The following is a 19,859-nucleotide window of genomic DNA, read 5'->3' as shown; positions in this document are numbered from 1 at the left end:
CTCTTGCCTTAAAAGAAAATAATTTGGGTGATTAATGGTTGACATTTTTTTCACCATCTCTTTTCTTTCTTTTTTTTTTTTTTTTTGTCCTGGGCTGCTGATATCAGAATCACAGAATCAATACGGCTGGAAAAGACCTCCAAGATCAAAAGTCCAGCCTTCAATGGAATGCCACCATGCTCACCAAGCCACACTGTGAAGTGCCACATCTACTCATTATGCAACATTTCCAGGCATGGTGACTACACCGCTTCCCTGAACAATCTGCTCCAACACTTAATCACAGAATGACACAGAAACACACAGAATAAGCTGGGTTGGAAGGGACCCATCAGGATCATAAAGTCCAACTTCTGGCCATATGCAGGTCACCCCAAGAATCACACCTTGTTCCTCAGACAGCTGTCCAAATGTTTCTTGAACACTGTAAGACTTGGTGCTGTGACCACTGCCCTGGGGAGCCTGTCCCAGTGCCCAACCACCCTCTGGGTGAAAACCCTTTTCTAATATCCAACCTAAACCTCCCCTGGCTCAGCTTCAGGCCATTCTCTGGGTCCTGTCACTGGTCACCACAAAGCAGAGATCACTGCCAGCCTCTCCTCTTCCTCTCACAAAGAAGTTGTAAATGCAATGAGGTCTCCCCTCAGTCTCCCCTTCTCTAGGCTGAAAAAATGAAATTACTTCTGCAGCTCCTCACATAGATGCCCCTTTTAAGCACTGTTTTGGTGAAGAAATTTTTTTTAGTTCCCAACCTGAACGTCCCCTGACACAACCTGAGGCCATTTCCCCTTGTCCTAGCACTCGTTATTTGGGAGAAAGATGACCCCTACCCTACCACAATCTCCTTTCAGGTGTTTTAGAAACTTACTGCTTCTAAAATGTTTGAGTATTCAATATTTCAATATTTTCTTCATGTACCCACATATATGTAAATGATCACTTCCTGGGAACTTTTATGAAGATAAGTATTGTAAATGCACTGAGACATCTGACTTCAATAAACACACTATTTTAATTCAAGGAAGGGACTTAAAAGATTAGCATGTATCAAGTACTCAGTTCCAGTTCCTATTCCAGAGGCAGTTCTGCTCATGGGTATCTTCACTCTTGGAGCATCCTTGTTGTAGCCTTACAAGAGGAAGAATTTTCTGGACTGTAAAATTCCTGCAGACCATACAGCATCAGTGCAGTAAAACAAAAGAAAGCACAGCCATAAATAGGTGTCAAGGAAGGTTCAGTCCCACCCCACATAAATGACAGCAGGACTCAGCACAGCTTGGCCCCTGTCCCATTGACTGGTGATGGCAGGAGGTAAATGGGGGATCCCAGAACCACCTGAGCCTTTCACACAGACACTGCTTGCAGGCAGTGGGACAGTCTCTGCCTGGGAGATGGCTTTCACTCTGTTCCCAGAGACCTTAAGGGTTTTTCTTCCCTGTCAGCCATGAATGGTTTCACTCCCCCCTCAAGCCGCTGGCCAGGCTGTTCCTCCAGGAACCCTGTGTGTTTTATTCCAGGCTGGCAGCTCTGCTGAAGCAGTGTGGCAGAGCAGTGCCTCTGATATGGTTGTGCTGTGCAGTTTTCCCTGCAGACAGGACTCACCTAACACAGCAGGTGCAAAGTGAGCCTGTAAAGTGCCTGTAGGACAGCAGGGAAAACAACCTTTTTCTTCCCAGAAGCAGGTTCCTCTGGCTGGCACTGTTCCATGCTTCCAGGCATTTACAGCTTGTCTCAGTGTAACCAGAAAACTCCTCTACTATGTTTATATTTTTTACTAGCTCAGAAGGGCTTTTATATCTCATTAATGTTTGAAGTCTAAACACTTATATTTCATTAGTGTTTGTGGTATTTCACTAATACTTGTGGTATTTCATTTTGCAGAACAGGCCAATATGTGTTATCCTCCATTTTTTGTCTAACAAGTTATTGCTACTTCATTCTTTCTATAGAAAATCTGTAGAAAACTCGGTAGAAAAAAAGTATTTTAAATTAACTCCTTTGTGGAGCTGAGCTTTGACTCTGTCTTCTCTTGGATCCTTTATCAAACTCATATGATACTTGCAGATACACAGAAATACCACACCACCTTTCAAAGAAAGTCTTCCTTTTCCTTTCATCCACACTTAAAGACACTTTTATGAATACATGGATACCCTTCCTGTGTTTCTCAATCAAATGCTAAACAGTTGAGCTGAGCCTTCTTACTATTAGCTCCAAATAGCACGATATCTAGGTTTTGTAAAGAAGAAAAATGAAAAAAGAAGCCAAATACCACCTGAAAGGCTCTTTTTATGAACAGATTGAATATGTCCCATTATCTGCTACTTTTGAACTTCAGAAAACTAATAACAAAGGATTCTGCATAAGCTTCCCTCCTATAGTAATAGAAACAAAACCTCAAAACTTCTCCATGAGCCCAGTTCTGAGCTCCGGTGGCTGCTGGCAGCATCTCTTGTTGCCAGCAGTTGGTCTGTCTACACACAAGCTGTCCCAAAGATGAGGCCACATGTACTGAGAGGCAAAAGACAAAAAAAAATCCCCAACCCTCATGTGTGAGAGGATATTACAGGATCAGGCTCAGAACATTGTACATCCGAAACGTGTGAACCAACAAAAGCCCAACCGTGAGTCATTCCCATTTTGCATCATCTCGCTTTCAAATTGCTCCCCATGGAGTTTAATAGACATGACAGAAAATAATAGAATTGAAAAATGGGAACTATTTCCACATAGCGGGTTTTTCCCACAGTGGATACAATTTGAACTGCTAATTCACTGCCAGATGTGCAACCACAGACCCTGCAACAACCATCCTCTTCCTGCAGCACTTGATTATTTCTTCTTGTGACTCACTGAGGATTATATCAGGATTATATACAGGATTATATCTAGCCCAGGTTGGAGAGTTTCCACTTTTGTATCTAATTAAAGAACAGTCAGAAACAGGTAAATTCAAACCAATGTGGCATAATATTTAAAATAATTTAGAAGGGTAACCTTCTGAGAGAAACTTTATTTATGAAAACATTAAAGGTGAACTCCTGTCTCAAATAGGCCGGTGGGAATTCTTCATTGCTTTCACATTCTCCAGAGATTTTCTATTCTATTTTTAAAAAATCTACCAGCAGTTTTAGCAACTCTACCATTAGTTTTTAGCTAGTGACCATGTATCACTTCTCTTTAGAGGAATAAAAATGTGTTTTAATGAAATGTAATTTCACATAAACTTGATGTACATTCAGGCCCTCTGGTGGGAAGCAACCAACACCTGTAAAGTCATACAAGTTATTACTCCTCTGTGAAGTTGAAGTACTACCAACATACAGAAGTATTACAGTAAAACACCTGATTTTTGTTGGTCTCTGTCACACGGTGACATTTCCCAAAATGTATAATGGAGCTTTAGGGGTTCTATATTTCTGTCTATTTCTTCTTGATTAGTAGATCCAATTAGATGTTTTGATTGCTTGTACTCCTTGTTCAACTTTTTTTTTTCAACTTATTGTCATAGTTTATGTTCCCAAGCATAAACACTAGAGTGTGTGACTAAAATTAAGATGATGGCAAGAGGTTCTGTGCCACACACAAAAGGGAACATTAATGCCTCTTTAAAACCCTTTTGAAAATGTCTCCTGAAGCCCAGCAACAAGTCAGACTGAGCAAAAGGCAACCAAGTCTCACACCTCTGAAAAGGGAACTCCCTGATGAGGGGCTGGCATCCCTGTCCCTGCCTTTCCATCTGTCAACACCGACTCAGGAGCCTCCAAGAGCCACATCCCAGATCACCACTCCCACCACCAGGCAGCTTTGAACCTGGTGTCTGAGACAGGAACATTTTTTATTTATTCCTCAGAGCCCTTGCCTGGAGACCTAAAGCCTTGATAAAAAACAAGGTACCACTGTTGCCTTACTGGCACTTAGCTTGGAGCTGAAGAATTCGGGAATATTGGGGCTTTTGAAGCACTTCCTTTCCCAGCAGACTGGAAGTCCAGTACCTCCTATAAGCTACTGAAACTCAACAGGAACCCATTTTTTTCAGAGCAATCAGGAGTTTTGTGGCACTGCACTCTGCTTCAACTTCCTATGATTCCTCAATAAATTTTCCCTGAGGAATCTTTGGAAGATTTACAAAAGGAGATTAGTGCCAATATTCCTTCTTGAGCAATTCCTCCATGAGAACATAAATTTGAATTTCCTTATGGGCTGAAGGCATTAGCAGCGTCACTTTATGCACTCTGAAATAAAGCTCTACTATTCTCCTAGGAAAAGGCAGTAAGGCATCCAGAAGTCCCACATGTTATGGACATGTTATGCTAAAAACATGTTATATGTCTGTCATAATTACTGATGAAAGCTGTCCAGGACAACCAAGCTTGTTAGGCTATCACTGGATTTTAAATGCAGCTACATATTCAAATATCTGCAGTCAGCTTGCACTCAGATGGGTAACCTGCACCATCCCTGCATCTCTGAGGAGCCCTGCAAGCCACACACTTGATTTAAGACACTAACATGAAACATTGCTTAAAGCAGAACAGAAGATTGATGTGACCTTTACTCCTGTACTACTGTCAGACTAAAAACACCTCTCCTGCTCCATACACTTCACATGAAGCAATTTGTCAAAATTCTTCAAGGAAACTACTCTTCATCTGGTTTCTCTAGAAGTTGAAACTATGACTTGAAAGCAGATTAAACTTGTATAACTTTCTCATCTGGTCTTCAAATCTGTATTTGTCCATTCCAGTAGGACCTACATCTATTAGCTAATGCTGCTTTTGACCCTAAGTACAAATTATGCCATATTTCCTGTCAGCTCCATGGAGGACACAGCCTGCTGTGGCCATGCATGTCCAGTAGTGTGCTAGAGACCTTCATTGCCATTCTTTATGTCTACACACCCTCAGGGTCTTTATTAATTGTTCTCTTTAATCTATAGACATCACATTCTCTGCACATACTTTTTCTCCAGTAAAGTTATTTTAAAGGGTATCTTTTTGTGCCAGGTTTGCATAGGCATTAGTCACCTAGCACTGCAGATGAATACAGACAAGAGGAGGCAGACAGCTACCCTGCCCACGCTCTTCTGACAATGCCTCTGAGTGCCTACCTGTATCAGTCTGGTTCATGCTCTGGTTAGCTCACCAAATTCTCTCTTAGCCAACTCACTTCATATTTCCCATACTTTATCTATTCCTTTCTCATGGCTTACCTTGAGCTGTAGTTACTGTATTTGAAGAATTCCCCCTTTTTTTGACATCTGTAATTCTTTACTTTGCTCACTTCCTTTTTAATCACAAACATGTACATTTTTTACTGCATTTGAGAATTTCTGTATTTTTTAAAGGATTTAAATTATATCACTTTTTTTGCCTTTTTAAAAGTACTTTCACTCAAAAAAATTCCATTTCATGGTTTAGTGTCATGATGTTAAGTTTCAATACAATTTTTTCCATGAGAATGCCTTGTATAAAATGATATGAAGAAACTGAAGCTGTCTATGAAAATAATAATGAAAAAATATTCTGAGCACTGTAGGAGATGATGTTCTTAAAATCCTTTTTCTGACATGGGTTAACTTGGGTTAGCTATGTGCCATGAAAACTGAAATGCATCATGTGATGGGGGAACTTCATCCCTTACTAGAAAATGTTAGACTCCTGATTTTTTATTTTTACAAGTTAACATTCTGAAGATTTAAAAAAAATATTAAAAAATAAAATAAATGTATATATATATAAAATGAGTTAATGGAGTGTTACACAAGCTCTGGCACTTTTTGTGGTACATGACTTTTTAGAAAAGCATCATCCAACACAAAATTCCCTCACCCAGAAAGTGGGAATCAAACCACTGGCTCCCTGTCCTTCACAAGCAATTGCAATTTCAGAAGCCCAGCCCTTTGGCAAAGACAAATTCAGGTGTCAGCTCCATGGAGGATTTACTGTGCATTGCTCTGTGAAAAATTCTGTGGGGTAATGCTCCCTAAATGGGGTGAGTTTCCCAAAGCAGTTTCCCCGTGGCAGTACAGAGCCTGAGGAGCAGCCTGCACACCGGGAAAGGAGAACGTGGCAGGTCTGACTCCTCGGATATTGTCATGGACCCAGTGGGGAAACCAGGTGAGTGATGCCATTCCAAAACATCCACTCACAGTGTGCAGTGAACAACCAAGCCCAGGCTGCTTTCAGAGAAACATTCCCACAGTTATGTCCATAGCTGTCTGTGGAACTGGACAAAAGACTCATTGAGCAATGACAAAAAAAAAAAAAAAAAAAAAAAAGAAAATAATAACTGAAAAAGACTACAACGGAATATTCTTGCTAATATGGGCCATATCACATGTAAGATCAGCACAAAACCTTTCTGTGGATCAGCTGCAGTGATTATTTTCAAACTGTCAAGGGAATTTTCTTTGCCTTATTTTCTCTCTCCCCATCTCTCAGTGCTTTCTCTATTGTCATGGCAAATTTCTAAATTTGCTTGTATTCTGCAGTTAGGTAACACCAGATTCTGAAACTCTGTCTTTCTAAGTATATATATATAATCCTGGTCACCAGGCAAAATTTGATATTAAGTGGTGTTAAAATGATGAGATAAAAATATCTGAAATTCTAGAAATTTGGCTAGTGAGGAAGGAGAATCAGTCCCTCTGTGGTAAGGTGAAAAGTAGCACCATTAGCCAGGTGATACTAGGGTCTCAGTCAGGTCAGGCAATTTCACCAGAGCCATGATTTTATTTTCCCTTGTCTATTTTCAAATCCCTCTTTACTGTTAGTATAAATGAACAAACACTGAAAAATGAGAGGTCACCCTGCACAATGTACAGTTAGCATATTATGTGCTCTCATAGTTATTTTCAGTGTTAGTTTGGGCAAGGAGAGGAAATGAGCAATACCAATCCAGTCCTTCTGAATTCCATGGACAGACAGCCGTGCAGGAGAAGATGAGGGGATCAGCCACCTGGGGGATCCTCTGCAGTCAATGGTATAGAAACTGCTTTTGTCTTGACTGTAATGAAAACAAGACAGGAAAGGTACAGATCTTCAGGCTACATGTGGTGACTAATAAATCAGATGTTGTGGAGTCTGGTTTACTGCAGGAAGGTGGATTTAATGAAAACTTGTGCCTGGCAGGAGGTTCTGCAGCTCACAAACAGACTATAGGGAAAATATGCTTCTGGAGAAATGACACAAAAAGGCACTACCCAAGCTTGGCAAATTGACTCTAAAGAGACAATTGATGCATTTTGGCACAAAGGGTGGAGGAAAATAAGTAAGGGTACCTCTGGATCATAGCATTTCCTGGAGAATTGCTTCTACATCTGACATTTATACACTTACACTTCAAGAACAAGGTAATACAAATTAAAAACAAAGCAGGCTTATTGTGCCCAGTTTGGGGCATTTGGAATTTTTTTCATGTTACATTTTGTGAGATGATTTTATTTACTTTCAGAATCAAAATATAGTGCTGTCTTACTACAATATCTTGTTACCTATTTTGTCTGTTTTGAAGAAAACTTGATTTTGAAGTTGTGAAAATGAAACCCTAATGTACCTACATACCAGAGGTTATCAGATCAGGATGGTGAAAATAGTTAATATCCTCAGATGGACAGCCCTACCCTTCACCACCCCATTTCTCAAAAAGCAAGTTATTCTTCATTCCTCTACCCTGTCTCATGGAAACGAAATTAAAACTTTGAAGACACAAAAATCTATTTATTTGTTCAGAGTGTGGGGGGAAAAAAAAGATAAGAAAAAAAGTTAAAAAAATAAAGGTTAAAAATATTTTAAAATAAAATAAAAGATAGAGCTTTCTGACAAATGCCTACAAGATAGCATTGTAGACAAACATTATCCTGGCAAAAGAAGATGCTGAAAGCCAACAGTAGTTTTAGTTTCAGCAACTAAAAATCTTCATGAGAACAACAGGTATGTGTAACTTTTTCTTTTACTTTGTGGCAGCAAAATTGTCTTGTTCATGGATAATATCCAATGAGTTTATAATGAAATTCAAGAGCAAAAAAAAAGTCCATAGAAAGGGAGATAAAAGGCCTGAGTGAAACTTCCATTTGTTAGGTAAAATTCTCTAAAAAAGGTGGTTTTCCTTTGCAAAATAATGAGAATTTGCCTCGATTTCCCTGAGCAGGAGTCACACCTGAAGTTTCCGCTTCCTAGTCAAAAGATTTCTCCCACCCCATTTACATCTCTCTGGAAAAGACCAACTGTCCTGCTCTGTACTGCTGTGACTGGGGCTCTCCTGGGAGGAAGGCAGAGAGAAAGTGAACCCATGTCTATCACATCATTCCTGTAGCTTCACAAGTTGCTGAATTCCAGAACAATTTTACGTTGTATTCATAAAAACAAAATGAAGAAAACAGAATTTTATGCCAATTTTTAATTTCAGGTCAAATTGAGTATTTGCCAAAGTAGATGTTCTTTTTGTTTTGTTTTGTTGGGTTTTGGGTTCTTACAGTATGAACAAAGAAAATAAACTTCTGGATTCAAACTAAAATTTTATCTCTTTTCTCTGAAGCTGATGAGATGAAGAACAATTTGCTTTTTTTGGGAGGAGGATGGTGAAGGGAAGGCTGTCCAAACAGGAGAATTTGCTGCTTTCACAACCCTGATCTGATCACCTTTGCCAAAAGAGCAGGATGAGGGCTGATGCTTGTGCTGAACTTTGTCTTTCCTGTTGAGTGAGGTCTGCAGGACCCCAGCCCCAAGAGGGAGAGTTCCTGTATCTTCTTGCCCTCTGTTGGGCAAGGAAGGCCACCTTTTCAGAAGGGACAGCTCTGGGGCCCTTAATGCCACACATTTGGGGGGCCAGAGCTCCCACATCATCACACACCTGTGACTCGCTGAATCAATGGACCTCAGCAGAGGCTGGAGCCCAAACCCCTCACTGTGTCAGGGCTGGGGCTGGGCTCCAGTCCATGGGATTGGTGCATGTGCAGGATATTCAAAATATCCTGTAGTGTACAATTGGATCTCACATGTTACCAGCTAAAGTATAACCACATCATACCCTGGCCTGGGCAGAAGAGTTGATGCAAAGTATTTCTGTCCTGTGTTGCTCATTCCCACCCTCGCTCCATAGGCTGCTTCTCCCTCAGATGTGTTAATATGACCTTTTTAAGAAATTTACAATAAGTCTGATCACTGAAAATCTGTATTAAAATCAATCCTTTGGAGAAGAAGTAAAGATTTTTAGGAAAAATCCTATAAGTACATATATCTAAGCCACAAGAAAAGCCCCTCTCCAGACAGAACCAACACAAGTCATGACAGGTTATGTTGCCAGAATGTGCAAGTTACTTGCCCAATTAAAATAATACATGCTTCCTTTCAAAACACTGCTGTTATGGATTAGTCACAGATTGTTTATGCAACATAACTTCTTAATTTTAAAACAAACTATCATATTGGTAATCTTTGATACCACTGTTCAAATGTCCCAGAAACTCATTAACCAGAAAATCTTTCCCAAGTTTTCACCTTCAGATTTAGAGAAGTACACTTCTGTCTCTGCAATTAACTGAGTAACAGGAAAAAACAGAGCCACAAAACTTGTACCGATACAAACCCCAAAAATAGATTATCAGCAACAAAATAAATACAAGGAGAACTCTGAAAAATGCTGATTTTAACACAGGAATACCCTGAACCCTGCTTGGCAGTCTAGGAACAAGGAAAAAGCTTACGGTTTTGGGGGAGCTAAAGGAAGAAGAAAAAGAAAAAATAACTAAAAAAAAAAAAACAAAACCAAAAAACCAAAAAAAAAACCAACCCCAAAACAAGCAAAAACAAAACAAAACAAAAAAAAACCCGACAAAAAACCCCAAGCAAATAATAATAAAAAAACACAACAAAAAAAAAAACCAAAACCAGAAAGAAAACCGAAAAAATTTTACCAGCAGTTCGAAATTTCAAGGTGAATATCATAAAGTACTGCAGGGGATGAACAGCCCAGAAAAGAGGAAGGTTTTTTCATGCTGAACACAACCATTACCAGCGATGCTGCTCTCGGTCCCCAATAAACAGAGGGAAAACAAGACCCAATTCAAAACTGATCGCGGGAAAACCGGAATCTCGACCTCTGTCTCATCCCATAAACCGGACCCTTCCTTAGCCAGAGGTGGAAAGTCAGGGCTGGCAAGGCGTAGCGCCACGCCTTTCTCCGCTCCTCGCCTGGGCTCCCGTTCCCGCGGGGCTGCAGGGCAGCATCCCAGCAAACGGCAGGGGCGTCACTCAGCCCCCGCCCGGCTGCTGCCCCGGCTCGGCTCCGCTGGGCTCGGCGCTGGGGGCGGAGGCGGCGGCAGCCGAGCCGCCCTGCCCCGGGCGGGATGCCCGGGCTGCCGGGGCGGCGGGGGCGCGGCGCGGGATGCTCACCCTCCGGTTGCGGTCGGCCTCCCGCACCTCCTCTTCCTGGGGGCCCTGGCGGATGAGCGCCTTCAGCACGATGCTGTTGTTGGTGCAGCAGGCTCGGAAGAGGCTGAGCGCCTCGGGGCTGTCGCGCTCGTCCCCTTCCAGGGACCAGATGTCCTCGTCGTCGTCGTCCAGCCCCCTAGGAGGGTAGAAGGAGTCGTCTGAGGCGATGCTGCAGGTGTCGGGCAGCTCGGAGAAGTCCTCGTACTCCTCGCAATCCTCCTCCTCCACCTCCTTCTCCTCTTCCTCCTCTTCGTCCGGCTCCTCGGCGGCAGCCTCAGCCGCCCCCTGCTCGGGGCTGCTCTCCGCCTCGGCGCCGGGCATCTCCTTGGCGGCGGCGGGCGCGGGGCAGACCCGCTCCCCGGGCAGCTGCTCGCCGTGCCCGGACAGCAGCACCATGCCGGGGCTCGGGGGCCGCGCTGGGCCCCGCGGGGCGCTCAGGGCGCCCGCAGCCGCCGCCCGCCGAGCGCTGCCCCGCCGGCAGCCGCGGCTCTGCCTCGCCGGGCCCGCAGCCGCTGCCCCCTCACGCAAGTGTCAGCCCCCTCCCGCGGGGGGCCCCGCCGCAGCCCGGCCGCCCCCCGGGCCGGGGCATGCCGCCGCCTGCGGGGGAGGGTCCGCGGGGGCCGGTCACCGCCGCCGGCCCGGCCCGGGGGAGCTGCCGGGGGAGAGGCTGCGGGCGGGCAGGGCGGCTCTGGGGAGCGCAGGCAGTTGTCAAACTCCCGGCCCGTAATCCGCTCAGCATCGCTGTGAGGAGATTGGGGCTGGGGTTTAGCGGCGGGCGCGGTGCCGGGGCGGCGGGCGGGGGGAGCGGGCGGCTGCCGCGGCTGCTCCCTGCGGGCACCGAGCTGCAGGTGCGGGACCGCAGCGCCCTGAGCGCCCCCGGGCTCGGAGGGACCGCGGCCAGCCCGCCCGCGGGGGCAGAGGCGGGAGCGGCCCCGGCTGCCGCTGGTCCTTCAGCACTCACTGCGCGCTCCCGAGAGCCCAGGCTGCGGCGATGTACGCAAAAGTTTTCAGGAATACAACCGGCCTGCGCGGAATTTGTCTTTTAAAATAAACGCTGAAACTAAGGGGAATGACTGCACAGAATTTCCGTGCTTCGAATCAGAGCTGTAAAAGCGAGTAATTCATTGAATCAGCCCTGACGCTTTACCAGCTGTAGAGATATCAGGCACGTACTTTTTATGGAAGGCATTTGGAGATTAGGTTGAGAGGAATAATGTATGTATAAATTGAGTTCCTGCTTTGTCACAGTTCCTCTAACATCTCTTTTCCCTTTCAAATGCCACGGATTAGCACTGTTCTCTGGCAGGGAAACAGTGGGGAGAAGTCCTTTGCCAACAAAATAGGATATTTGCTTTCTTCAACAGCTTTTTGAAGTGAATCTCACATATTTGACATCCTTCAGCAAGTCAATGTCCAAGGTGCAAGTCTCTGTCTGTCTGATGGGAGAGAAAGGAGGTGGAATTTCTGCAGGAGGTGAGGCAGAGTATGAGCCACATTTTTTACATTAAATGAGCATAGGAAGGAAAAGTAAAATGTAACTGTGAGTAAAGGGCCGCAAATAGTAGGTGTTCACAGTCTTACAAGAAATCATTGTGTAAACCAGACGTGATGGGTGATACAAAGCCCAGCAGCTTCTTGCTGAATCCTTACTGGCAGGGTTATCCCAGTGCCCAGCAGGAGGATATCGGTAAGCAGAATTAGTACTGAATAGCTCCCTGATTGGCTGCTTCTGCAAAGGAGCTAAACTGGGAAAGAAGGAGATTAAACTACCCCCTCACCTCCAGACACCTCTGAGATCATAGCTGGTGTAGATTACCAGCTTGCTCATGCTGTCTCCTGTTATTTCCTTGGGTAAAGACAGGCCCTTTCTCCACTGCTGCTGGGGGTGTCTGCTCCCAAATCAAACTCTTCTGAGCTGTCTTTAGCTGCTGCATGACAGTGCTGTAGGATTCACTTTCTACACTTATTGCCTATCCATTTGTAATGCATTTGCATTCACAGAGTTTAGGGGCTCCATGCATTCAACTTCTTGTTTTCCTCTTAGTAAGAGTGGCCAGTGAGCTGCTTAACAGAATGCTGCCTCTTGCAGTAGCACTTGAATTTTGAGAAAACTTCATTTTTGCCTGAGATCCTGCAGCTGATGGGGAGCATTTGAATTTTTTCAGCCTGAACTCATCAGAAAACCCCAGAAAGACTCTTGGCTCTAGTAACTTCAAATAGCAGAAAAAAACCCCAAAATAATTCTACTACAGGGGAACAAAGGGATTTTTTAGCAAAGATTCAGCTCATCCATAAGAATTCATTAATCAATTATACTTGCTTTATTTCTTTCTTATAAAACTAATTCAGCAGAATAAATACTTACCACATTACCTGACTGTTTTTTAAAATGTTATGTGGAATTTATTAGCAAAGAGGCAGGGACCAGTAACCTTGAATATAAAGAAAACCAAAGCCAACAAAAACAAAACAAAACAAAACAAAACAAACAAACAAACAAACAAAAAAAACCTTGAAAAACCTTAATGCTAACCAGAGGGAAAACACAGTTATACAGGAAAAAAAGTTTGACTCTGGAAAGTCATCCCTTTTTTCTCTCTGTGTTCAGGTTACCTTATCAGCTTATTAACAGAGGAGAAATGAATCAGTTTTCTCCCACAGTTGTAGTAATTCTGCAGGGATCTTGGAGATGAAAACTGTTTTCTCTTACCTCAGCCTGTCACTTTCATCTCTTCTCTCAAAGAACAGTGCTATACTGCTTAAGCTTTCAAAGCAAGGTGTCAGGCTGGAACAGGGCAGGCATGGTGTTTTCCCTTGAATTTTTCACTTTTACAACTGGTATTGAGGCTGTATTTCAAATTATTTAGCCTGCATGCATCTTGACAAAAAAGCTGGTGCAGTTAATCAGGCATAAACTGTTACTTGACTCCTTAAGGTGCTGATACAGCCATTTATCTCGTCACACAGGTGCCCACCAAGGCTGCTCTGCTTGAGCACAGTCATAGATGTAAAGCAGATGATGTCTGGTTTCTTGATTCTTTCAGTGACACAGCTTGTATGTGACAAACAGGACTTCTTGTCACTTGCGCTTCAGTGTGTAAATCAAAATAAAGGAATGTGAGGAAAGGCCATAGAGTAAGTCTGCAGATTCTTTCAAATTATCCAAAAAACCCCCTGTTTTCATGTCATTTGTAAGAGGACAGCCTCAAACTACCATCTGGAAAAGAAACCACTCAATACAATTGAATTTAAATGCTAGTATTCCTAAACTTTGTATCAAAATCTCAAAGCAAATACCCCAGAATTATGAGTCATTATCACCCTCTGTATCTCATTAAAATCTATTGCTGGGAATTCAGGCAGGAAATTAAAATACTCAGAGCGGATACCTGGCCCTATGCAGACTAAGCTTCCCTTGAAGGAAACCAGTTTTTGGAATAACTATATCATGGGATACCCCCAATTTGCCTTGTTAAGGTTTGTAAGCCATTGCATTTATAAAACATTCTGAAATTGAGATTTAATGAGAATTATGTGCAATAATAAAGGCAAGAGTAAGATAAATAGTAAGACTCAGTGAGTTTTATATGTTCTTACAGTCAACGATTTAACCTAAGGAAAAAATTCATAACACACTGAAAGCTATTAGCAGTATTCTTAAAAGATGAAATCTAGTCACTTCAAAAGCATTGGAAAATAAAATTAAAAAAAAAATAAAATAAAATAAAATAAAATAAAATAAAATAAAATAAAATAAAATAAAATAAAATAAAATAAGTTTGGTTTTGGTTGTTTCCATTACTCAGGTGTCTAAAATTTCTGAATAACAAGAAGCCTGGTTGTCTGGTTTTTTACCCATCTGACATCTAAACACTCACTTTTGAAATTCAGAGTGTATTTTTCTCTTCCTTAGTTGATCAGCCTGTAAAAATCTCTTAGGTAATCTGAGGCTGAGTGAGCATTTGTTGGTAAGACATTTAGGCTGTTTGGCACCTTGCTGGTGTATTCCCACCAACTGGCAACTTCAGCCACTTCAGTGATCCAAAGGTTTTACAAACTCTTGGTGGCACGCCAGGCAGGTGTTTCTGCATCCATCTGGCTCCTCACCTGTTGCTTTGTAGGTTTGTGTTGGGAGCAGGTGAAAGGATGGAGCAGCATCTCCTCACCTGGCAGGACTTGTGGTAGCAGCACTACCACAGTGCTGAACATGAGAGCCAGCTCACTCAGCCCCTCTCTCTGTTTAGCAGCTGGTAAAAACTCCGAGATGCACAGAGGGGGTTTCTGTGGACACTGCAGCTCTCTTTCACTGTATTTCCACCAGCACCACTGAAGGAAGCATTCAGAGCACAAGGAAACTTCTCTTGAGCAGCCTCCTATCTTCACAGATGGGAGAGGAGCTGAAGTCCCTAAAAGGCCAGTGTGGGGAGTGGGTTTGGCGGCATGACCCAAGTCAGCATCATCACAGTGCTGACCTGGTCCATGCCAAAGGTGGTCCATGCAGGAAATGTAGGCACTGAGGGAAACAAGGTGCTAAAAGAGATAAGATACTGCTTTTTACTGATAGCATCCTTTGGAATTTTAGGGAGAGACTTTCAGAATTACTGCCTCCAAGCTTCACATCAGTTCTCAAAACAGAGAGCCTGCATCTTCAAAAACTCTCTGCTTGAAGTTAATCTCAAGAGAGTTTATAGGCACAGATGTAAGCAAACTGGTTTCTGTGGTAGCTGAGCTCTCAGCAGAGCTAGCAGGCTAATAAATCCAACCTCTTGTTTATCATGCCTAATAATAATGTATTTTTGATTAGGGGGATTTTCTGGTGGTGTAGCAGGACTGTAAGCAGGCTGGCTGCTGTGAGGCATTAAAGGGCAATTAACATAGTCAAAAAACATCAGGGGGTGTGCTATTGGCAAGGTATGTGTGAAGAAGGCATTCAAGGTAAAGAATTAAGCTAAAGAAATTATTAAGAAAATGTTCCCTCTCAACTCTAAAGAGCCAAAGAGAGACAGAGTTGTTTTCATATTTACCTGATTTGAGGTGTTGGAGAGAGCGTTTATAAGCTAACAGATTCAGCAGCACTTGCTAAGACTTCCCCACTTAAAAAGTCCTTTGGAAGGAGAAAGGTTGGAGTTTTCCTATGCTCTGGCCAAGACTTGATGTGAAATCCTGGTTGATCTGAATAGTAACAGCTGCTAAGGAGCCATGAGTGGAAGTTGAAATATGTTTCCTAGAAACCAAAGGCTCAAGCTGAATGATGAGAGCAGAGACAGAGAATAAAAAATACTAGCAACAATCTTGCTAAATGTTAGTGTTTTCTCAGTTGCTAGTATTTTTCCAGCCCTTGCTCTGTCAAATTAAATGCTGTTTAAAGCATCTGTAGTACCAGTTTATTGGTATCTCTGTGCAGTTAATACAATAAAGGGTTATAAGGGTATAAATGTAATACCAGTTCATTTTAATTTCATTCACTAGTTATGACTGAAAATAATCGATGTTCTGCTTTCAGTATGAACCTGTATTTTGTTTGCACTGAAATCTAAAGTATAGCCCTTTCCAGAAAAGGATTGCTTCCTGAAGGCATGGTCTTGGGTCTAGCTAATCTCGACTTAGTTGTAGCCAAAGCTTGCAAGCCTGTCAGTGCTGAGGACAGCAGTGGTTAGTAGCAGGTAGGTCTCTCAGGATAAACTGTGCTAGTTGTGGGCACGTAGGGCAGTTCCTTGATAGCCAGGGGCACTTGGAAGGTGGGCACCTGCCACCTAAGCACTGCCTGGTGGGGTTCAGCTTCACTGGAGAAGTATGGAAGCTACTTAAATCTTTTTGGATTATTTCCTCAAGACTGTAAAGAACAAGTAAGGCACACCAAATATGCTAACAGTTTGCTTTTACGTGTGGTTTGATATTTTTGAATGTGGTAGGTAGAAGTGGAGGAGGCTGTGCAAGTGAAGAGGGGAGAGATAGAGAGTACTCTAGTTCCTACAGAGCTGCTCTTTTCAAATATATGCTGCTGTAGACTGTGATGCTGAAGATCCTTGAGGCTTCTCAATAATTCTTTAGCATTTTTCATATTTCTCTCAATTTCTGTCATAGGGAATTTCTTGGGAGAAAACTGTTGAAAGATTGTTGTTGTTCAGATGTTGCTTTATTGATGAAAACCAGAGATTTGCATAAAATTTTTGTCTGGAGTCTTCTATCTCTGAAGAGTACATTTTAAAAATCACCTCTGAAATAATTATTTTTCCTTTTAACTTTGCATATTATGTCTTAAACTGCCACAAAACTACATAATAATAGGGAAACAGCCATGGCTTGAAATGTCAGTGTATTTCTTTTTCTTGGAGGAAAGCTAACAAAAGATTGAGAGAAGGAGAGAAAAATGTTTCTCAAACTATAAGTTTAATTTTATTTTTTCTGTATTTTGATATATTTTACCAAAATAACACAATAGTAGACATTAATACATGTATAAAAATTATTAGGGGAAATAATCCCATACATATTCCATTGCAAGATTATCAGGTATTGAGGCTGCAGGTGGGGGTTGACTGGATTAGTGTACATAAGAATTTATTTGGGAATTGTTATCTTATTTTTGCACTCTACTGAAGCAGAAGATTCCCCACATACATGTGTGAAAATATGTCCCTCAGTTGGGTATCTGGAATAAATAAGTAATGTTATTTTTATACCAAAATCTTTTGTTCCTCCATAAAGGAATTCTTTCTACATACAGGGGATAAACTATGTATCTGCTTCACATTTTCCTAAAATTATTCCCCTTCCTTTATTGTGAAATTATGCACCCAAAAATAGGCTGGTTTGATGCTGGTATGAGTAAGCCTGCTGATGCCATTCCATATGGAGAAAGCGTGTAGCACATCTATGCTTGCACTTCTGATCAGTTCACTCCTCTTCTACACGGATTTCCTGCGTGGCTGGAAAGAGCTTTAAGCCTCTCCATCCCTGTGGGGTTTTTCCTGCATAATGATTATGGTACTTCTCTCTACTTCTGGGAAGTTTGGGACCTGAGGACATTGCTGTTTGATAGAGTTTCTGATGATGTTTGAATTCAAGTTTTGAAAATAGCCCAGATACGTGTCCATCTATCCCTACTGTTGCCCTGCATCAGGAAACTGTAAAGAAGTCAGTGATAAATTCATCCTAATTTTAATCTTTCTGACAAACCCTAGAGAAAGCCTTAATATGTGACCCAGTTTCTATTTCTGAAATATTATGGCTTTAATCCTCTTTCTATTTCAGTTTTGTCTAATTCAAACTGGGGATTGGACGCTGCTATCTAATGCAGTCCAGTACTGGAAAAACATTGGTATAAAAGCAGAAACACAAACATTTTCAAAAAGCAAAGAAATTGAAAGGAAAATCTAAAATTTGCTGCCATAATTTATTAATGTATACCATCTTACTTTATTATCCACTCTCCTGTGAGAATTTGGTGTGCTTTAGACTTCAGCTTGTATTGAATGACAGGTTTCAGCAAAAGATCTCATCTCGTGCTGTAAAGGTGAATGTCATAGCCATTTTATAGATGCTGAAATTGAATTGCAGACTACTCAAATGCAGCAGGGCATTGTATAATGTATCAAACATAGAGATGTCTTATTTTGGCATTACTCAAATGCTTTAAATGACTCATGGCTCAAATGGCTTAACCATATACCTACATAATTAGGCAAATGGGGTATAGGGTGTGCTTGCCAACTGGGACCATTAGAGAAATCCATCTGAGTCCATGTGGTGTATCAAATGGTCATCTTGGAACTATTTCTCTATTTAGAACATAACGAACACTGGCCAGAAAATTACACCTAGCACTTTAAGACAAAGAGGTGCTATAATCAGTGCATTGAATTTTTCTCTACCTGTTTCTTCTACACTCTTAATTATAATCCAGGATACCGAGATACAAAGTGGTCCCCAGCAAAGCCGTGTGGATACAAATCCAGCTTATTGACTTCGTATGGGATTTCAGAGACTGTATTTGTTTCGTCATACAGTATCAAAATAATAACACCCCATATTTGGAAATGTGATTCCTTGTATGTGCAATGAGTCATGATATGAGGATTTCTTATTTTTCTTCTCCCACCCTGTCCTGAGATAATTGGTCTCTCAGATGTTAACTGGTGTTTCACCAGCCTATGTAAACATGTGAATTACCGGAGGCTTTCATTGAAAGACAAATATACTTACATATTCTGGAAAAGGCTTTGTGCATGTATTTAAGTGATTTAAACAATTAGTATCCTGATAAGAAGTGTGCGGTTTGAAAACATTTTAGAGACTCATAGAATAACTGTGGGGCTATTATTGTTTCCCTATTGTGTGCATTATCTATTAGGTTTCCTTGTCTCTAATAGGATCATACTCATTTCCATCTTTGCAGAAATGCAATGTTCTCCCCTGAGATTATTTAATATTATCCTGAAATCATTAAAATTGCCATACTGACAAGTTAAAATAAACAGATGCTTATCTAGCCCAATGGTTCCATTGTTTCTTTGTGTTTTCATAATGTGATTTTCACAAATCACAATCATGGGACTCATCCCAGGAGATGTTCAAGTGAAAATAGATTATCTGTAAAACATTCCCCTTTAGAAATCATACCTCCCATGTGATAGTCATTTAAGCAATTTTAAATATCCTGCTCCCTCTGTTTCATCCCTTTTTATCAGAATTCTTCCACTTAAGAAAGTACATTCCCATTAATTTGCTGGAGAAGGAATTAGTGGGGTAAGTCAGTAGCTAACTCTTACTGCACTGTGGTGGTAAATCCTCTGTGGTTCCATTTCAGTTCTGCCCATACCCCCTGTGTGCATATAGAATATGGAACTGAAGAGCTGCCCCTGCTCAGAGCATGTTCTGCCATGGAGGTCCTGCTGACCCCCTTTACAGCGCTAGTTAACAAGCAGTGCCAGATGGAGAGGGCAGTATCTCCTTCCTCTGATGGCCTCATTGCCTGCATTCTCTTTACAACTCTGTGTAAAGTCTGTTACTGATTCAGTAAAGGACACAGATGTTTCTGTGTGGTTGTATTTTCTTTGGAAATATCCCATGGGTCCAGCATGATTTCCTTTTGATTGCTTCTTGCATGTCCAGCAACAAGTACGTTTTTTAACATTCCCTGTAAAAAGGATGGCATCAAGGGATGACATTTCCATAGTCAAGCCACTTCAGAAGCAGCAATTAACAATCAGAAGACACTGAGATAGGTAAATATTGTTATCTCAGCTTTTCAGCTGGTGAAATTGAAATAAGGGGGTCAAGGTCAACATCTTCCAATTTAAAATTTATGGTTGGACTTCGATGGCTAAATTAATGACATGAATTGCAAACTTTTGAAGCCTACAAAATCAAAAGACTGCACATTTTCAGGAATTGTGGAAATCTGAACACTTATTTATATGCCAT

The 19,859-nt window shown here is 41.8% G+C and overlaps 1 protein-coding gene across 1 annotated transcript in view; it reads right to left on the bottom strand.

The window, feature by feature from the left end:
- ANKRD33B (ankyrin repeat domain 33B) overlaps positions 1-10,829 on the bottom strand; it is a gene marked incomplete at both ends in the record, with an annotated part of 42,430 nt that extends 31,601 nt beyond the window's left edge. The window contains one exon of the mRNA XM_084210167.1: positions 10,395-10,829. Coding sequence (XP_084066293.1) covers positions 10,395-10,829 — 435 coding nt within the window. The remainder of the gene's footprint in view (positions 1-10,394) is intronic.
- Positions 10,830-19,859: the final 9,030 nt, after the last annotated feature.

The sequence above is a fragment of the Fringilla coelebs genome, assembly GCF_963513975.1.
Source record: "Fringilla coelebs genome assembly, chromosome: 1".
NCBI lineage: Eukaryota > Metazoa > Chordata > Aves > Passeriformes > Fringillidae > Fringilla > Fringilla coelebs.
The sequence above is the reverse complement of the archived record's forward strand: the minus strand, read 5'-3'. Positions and strand labels throughout refer to the sequence as shown.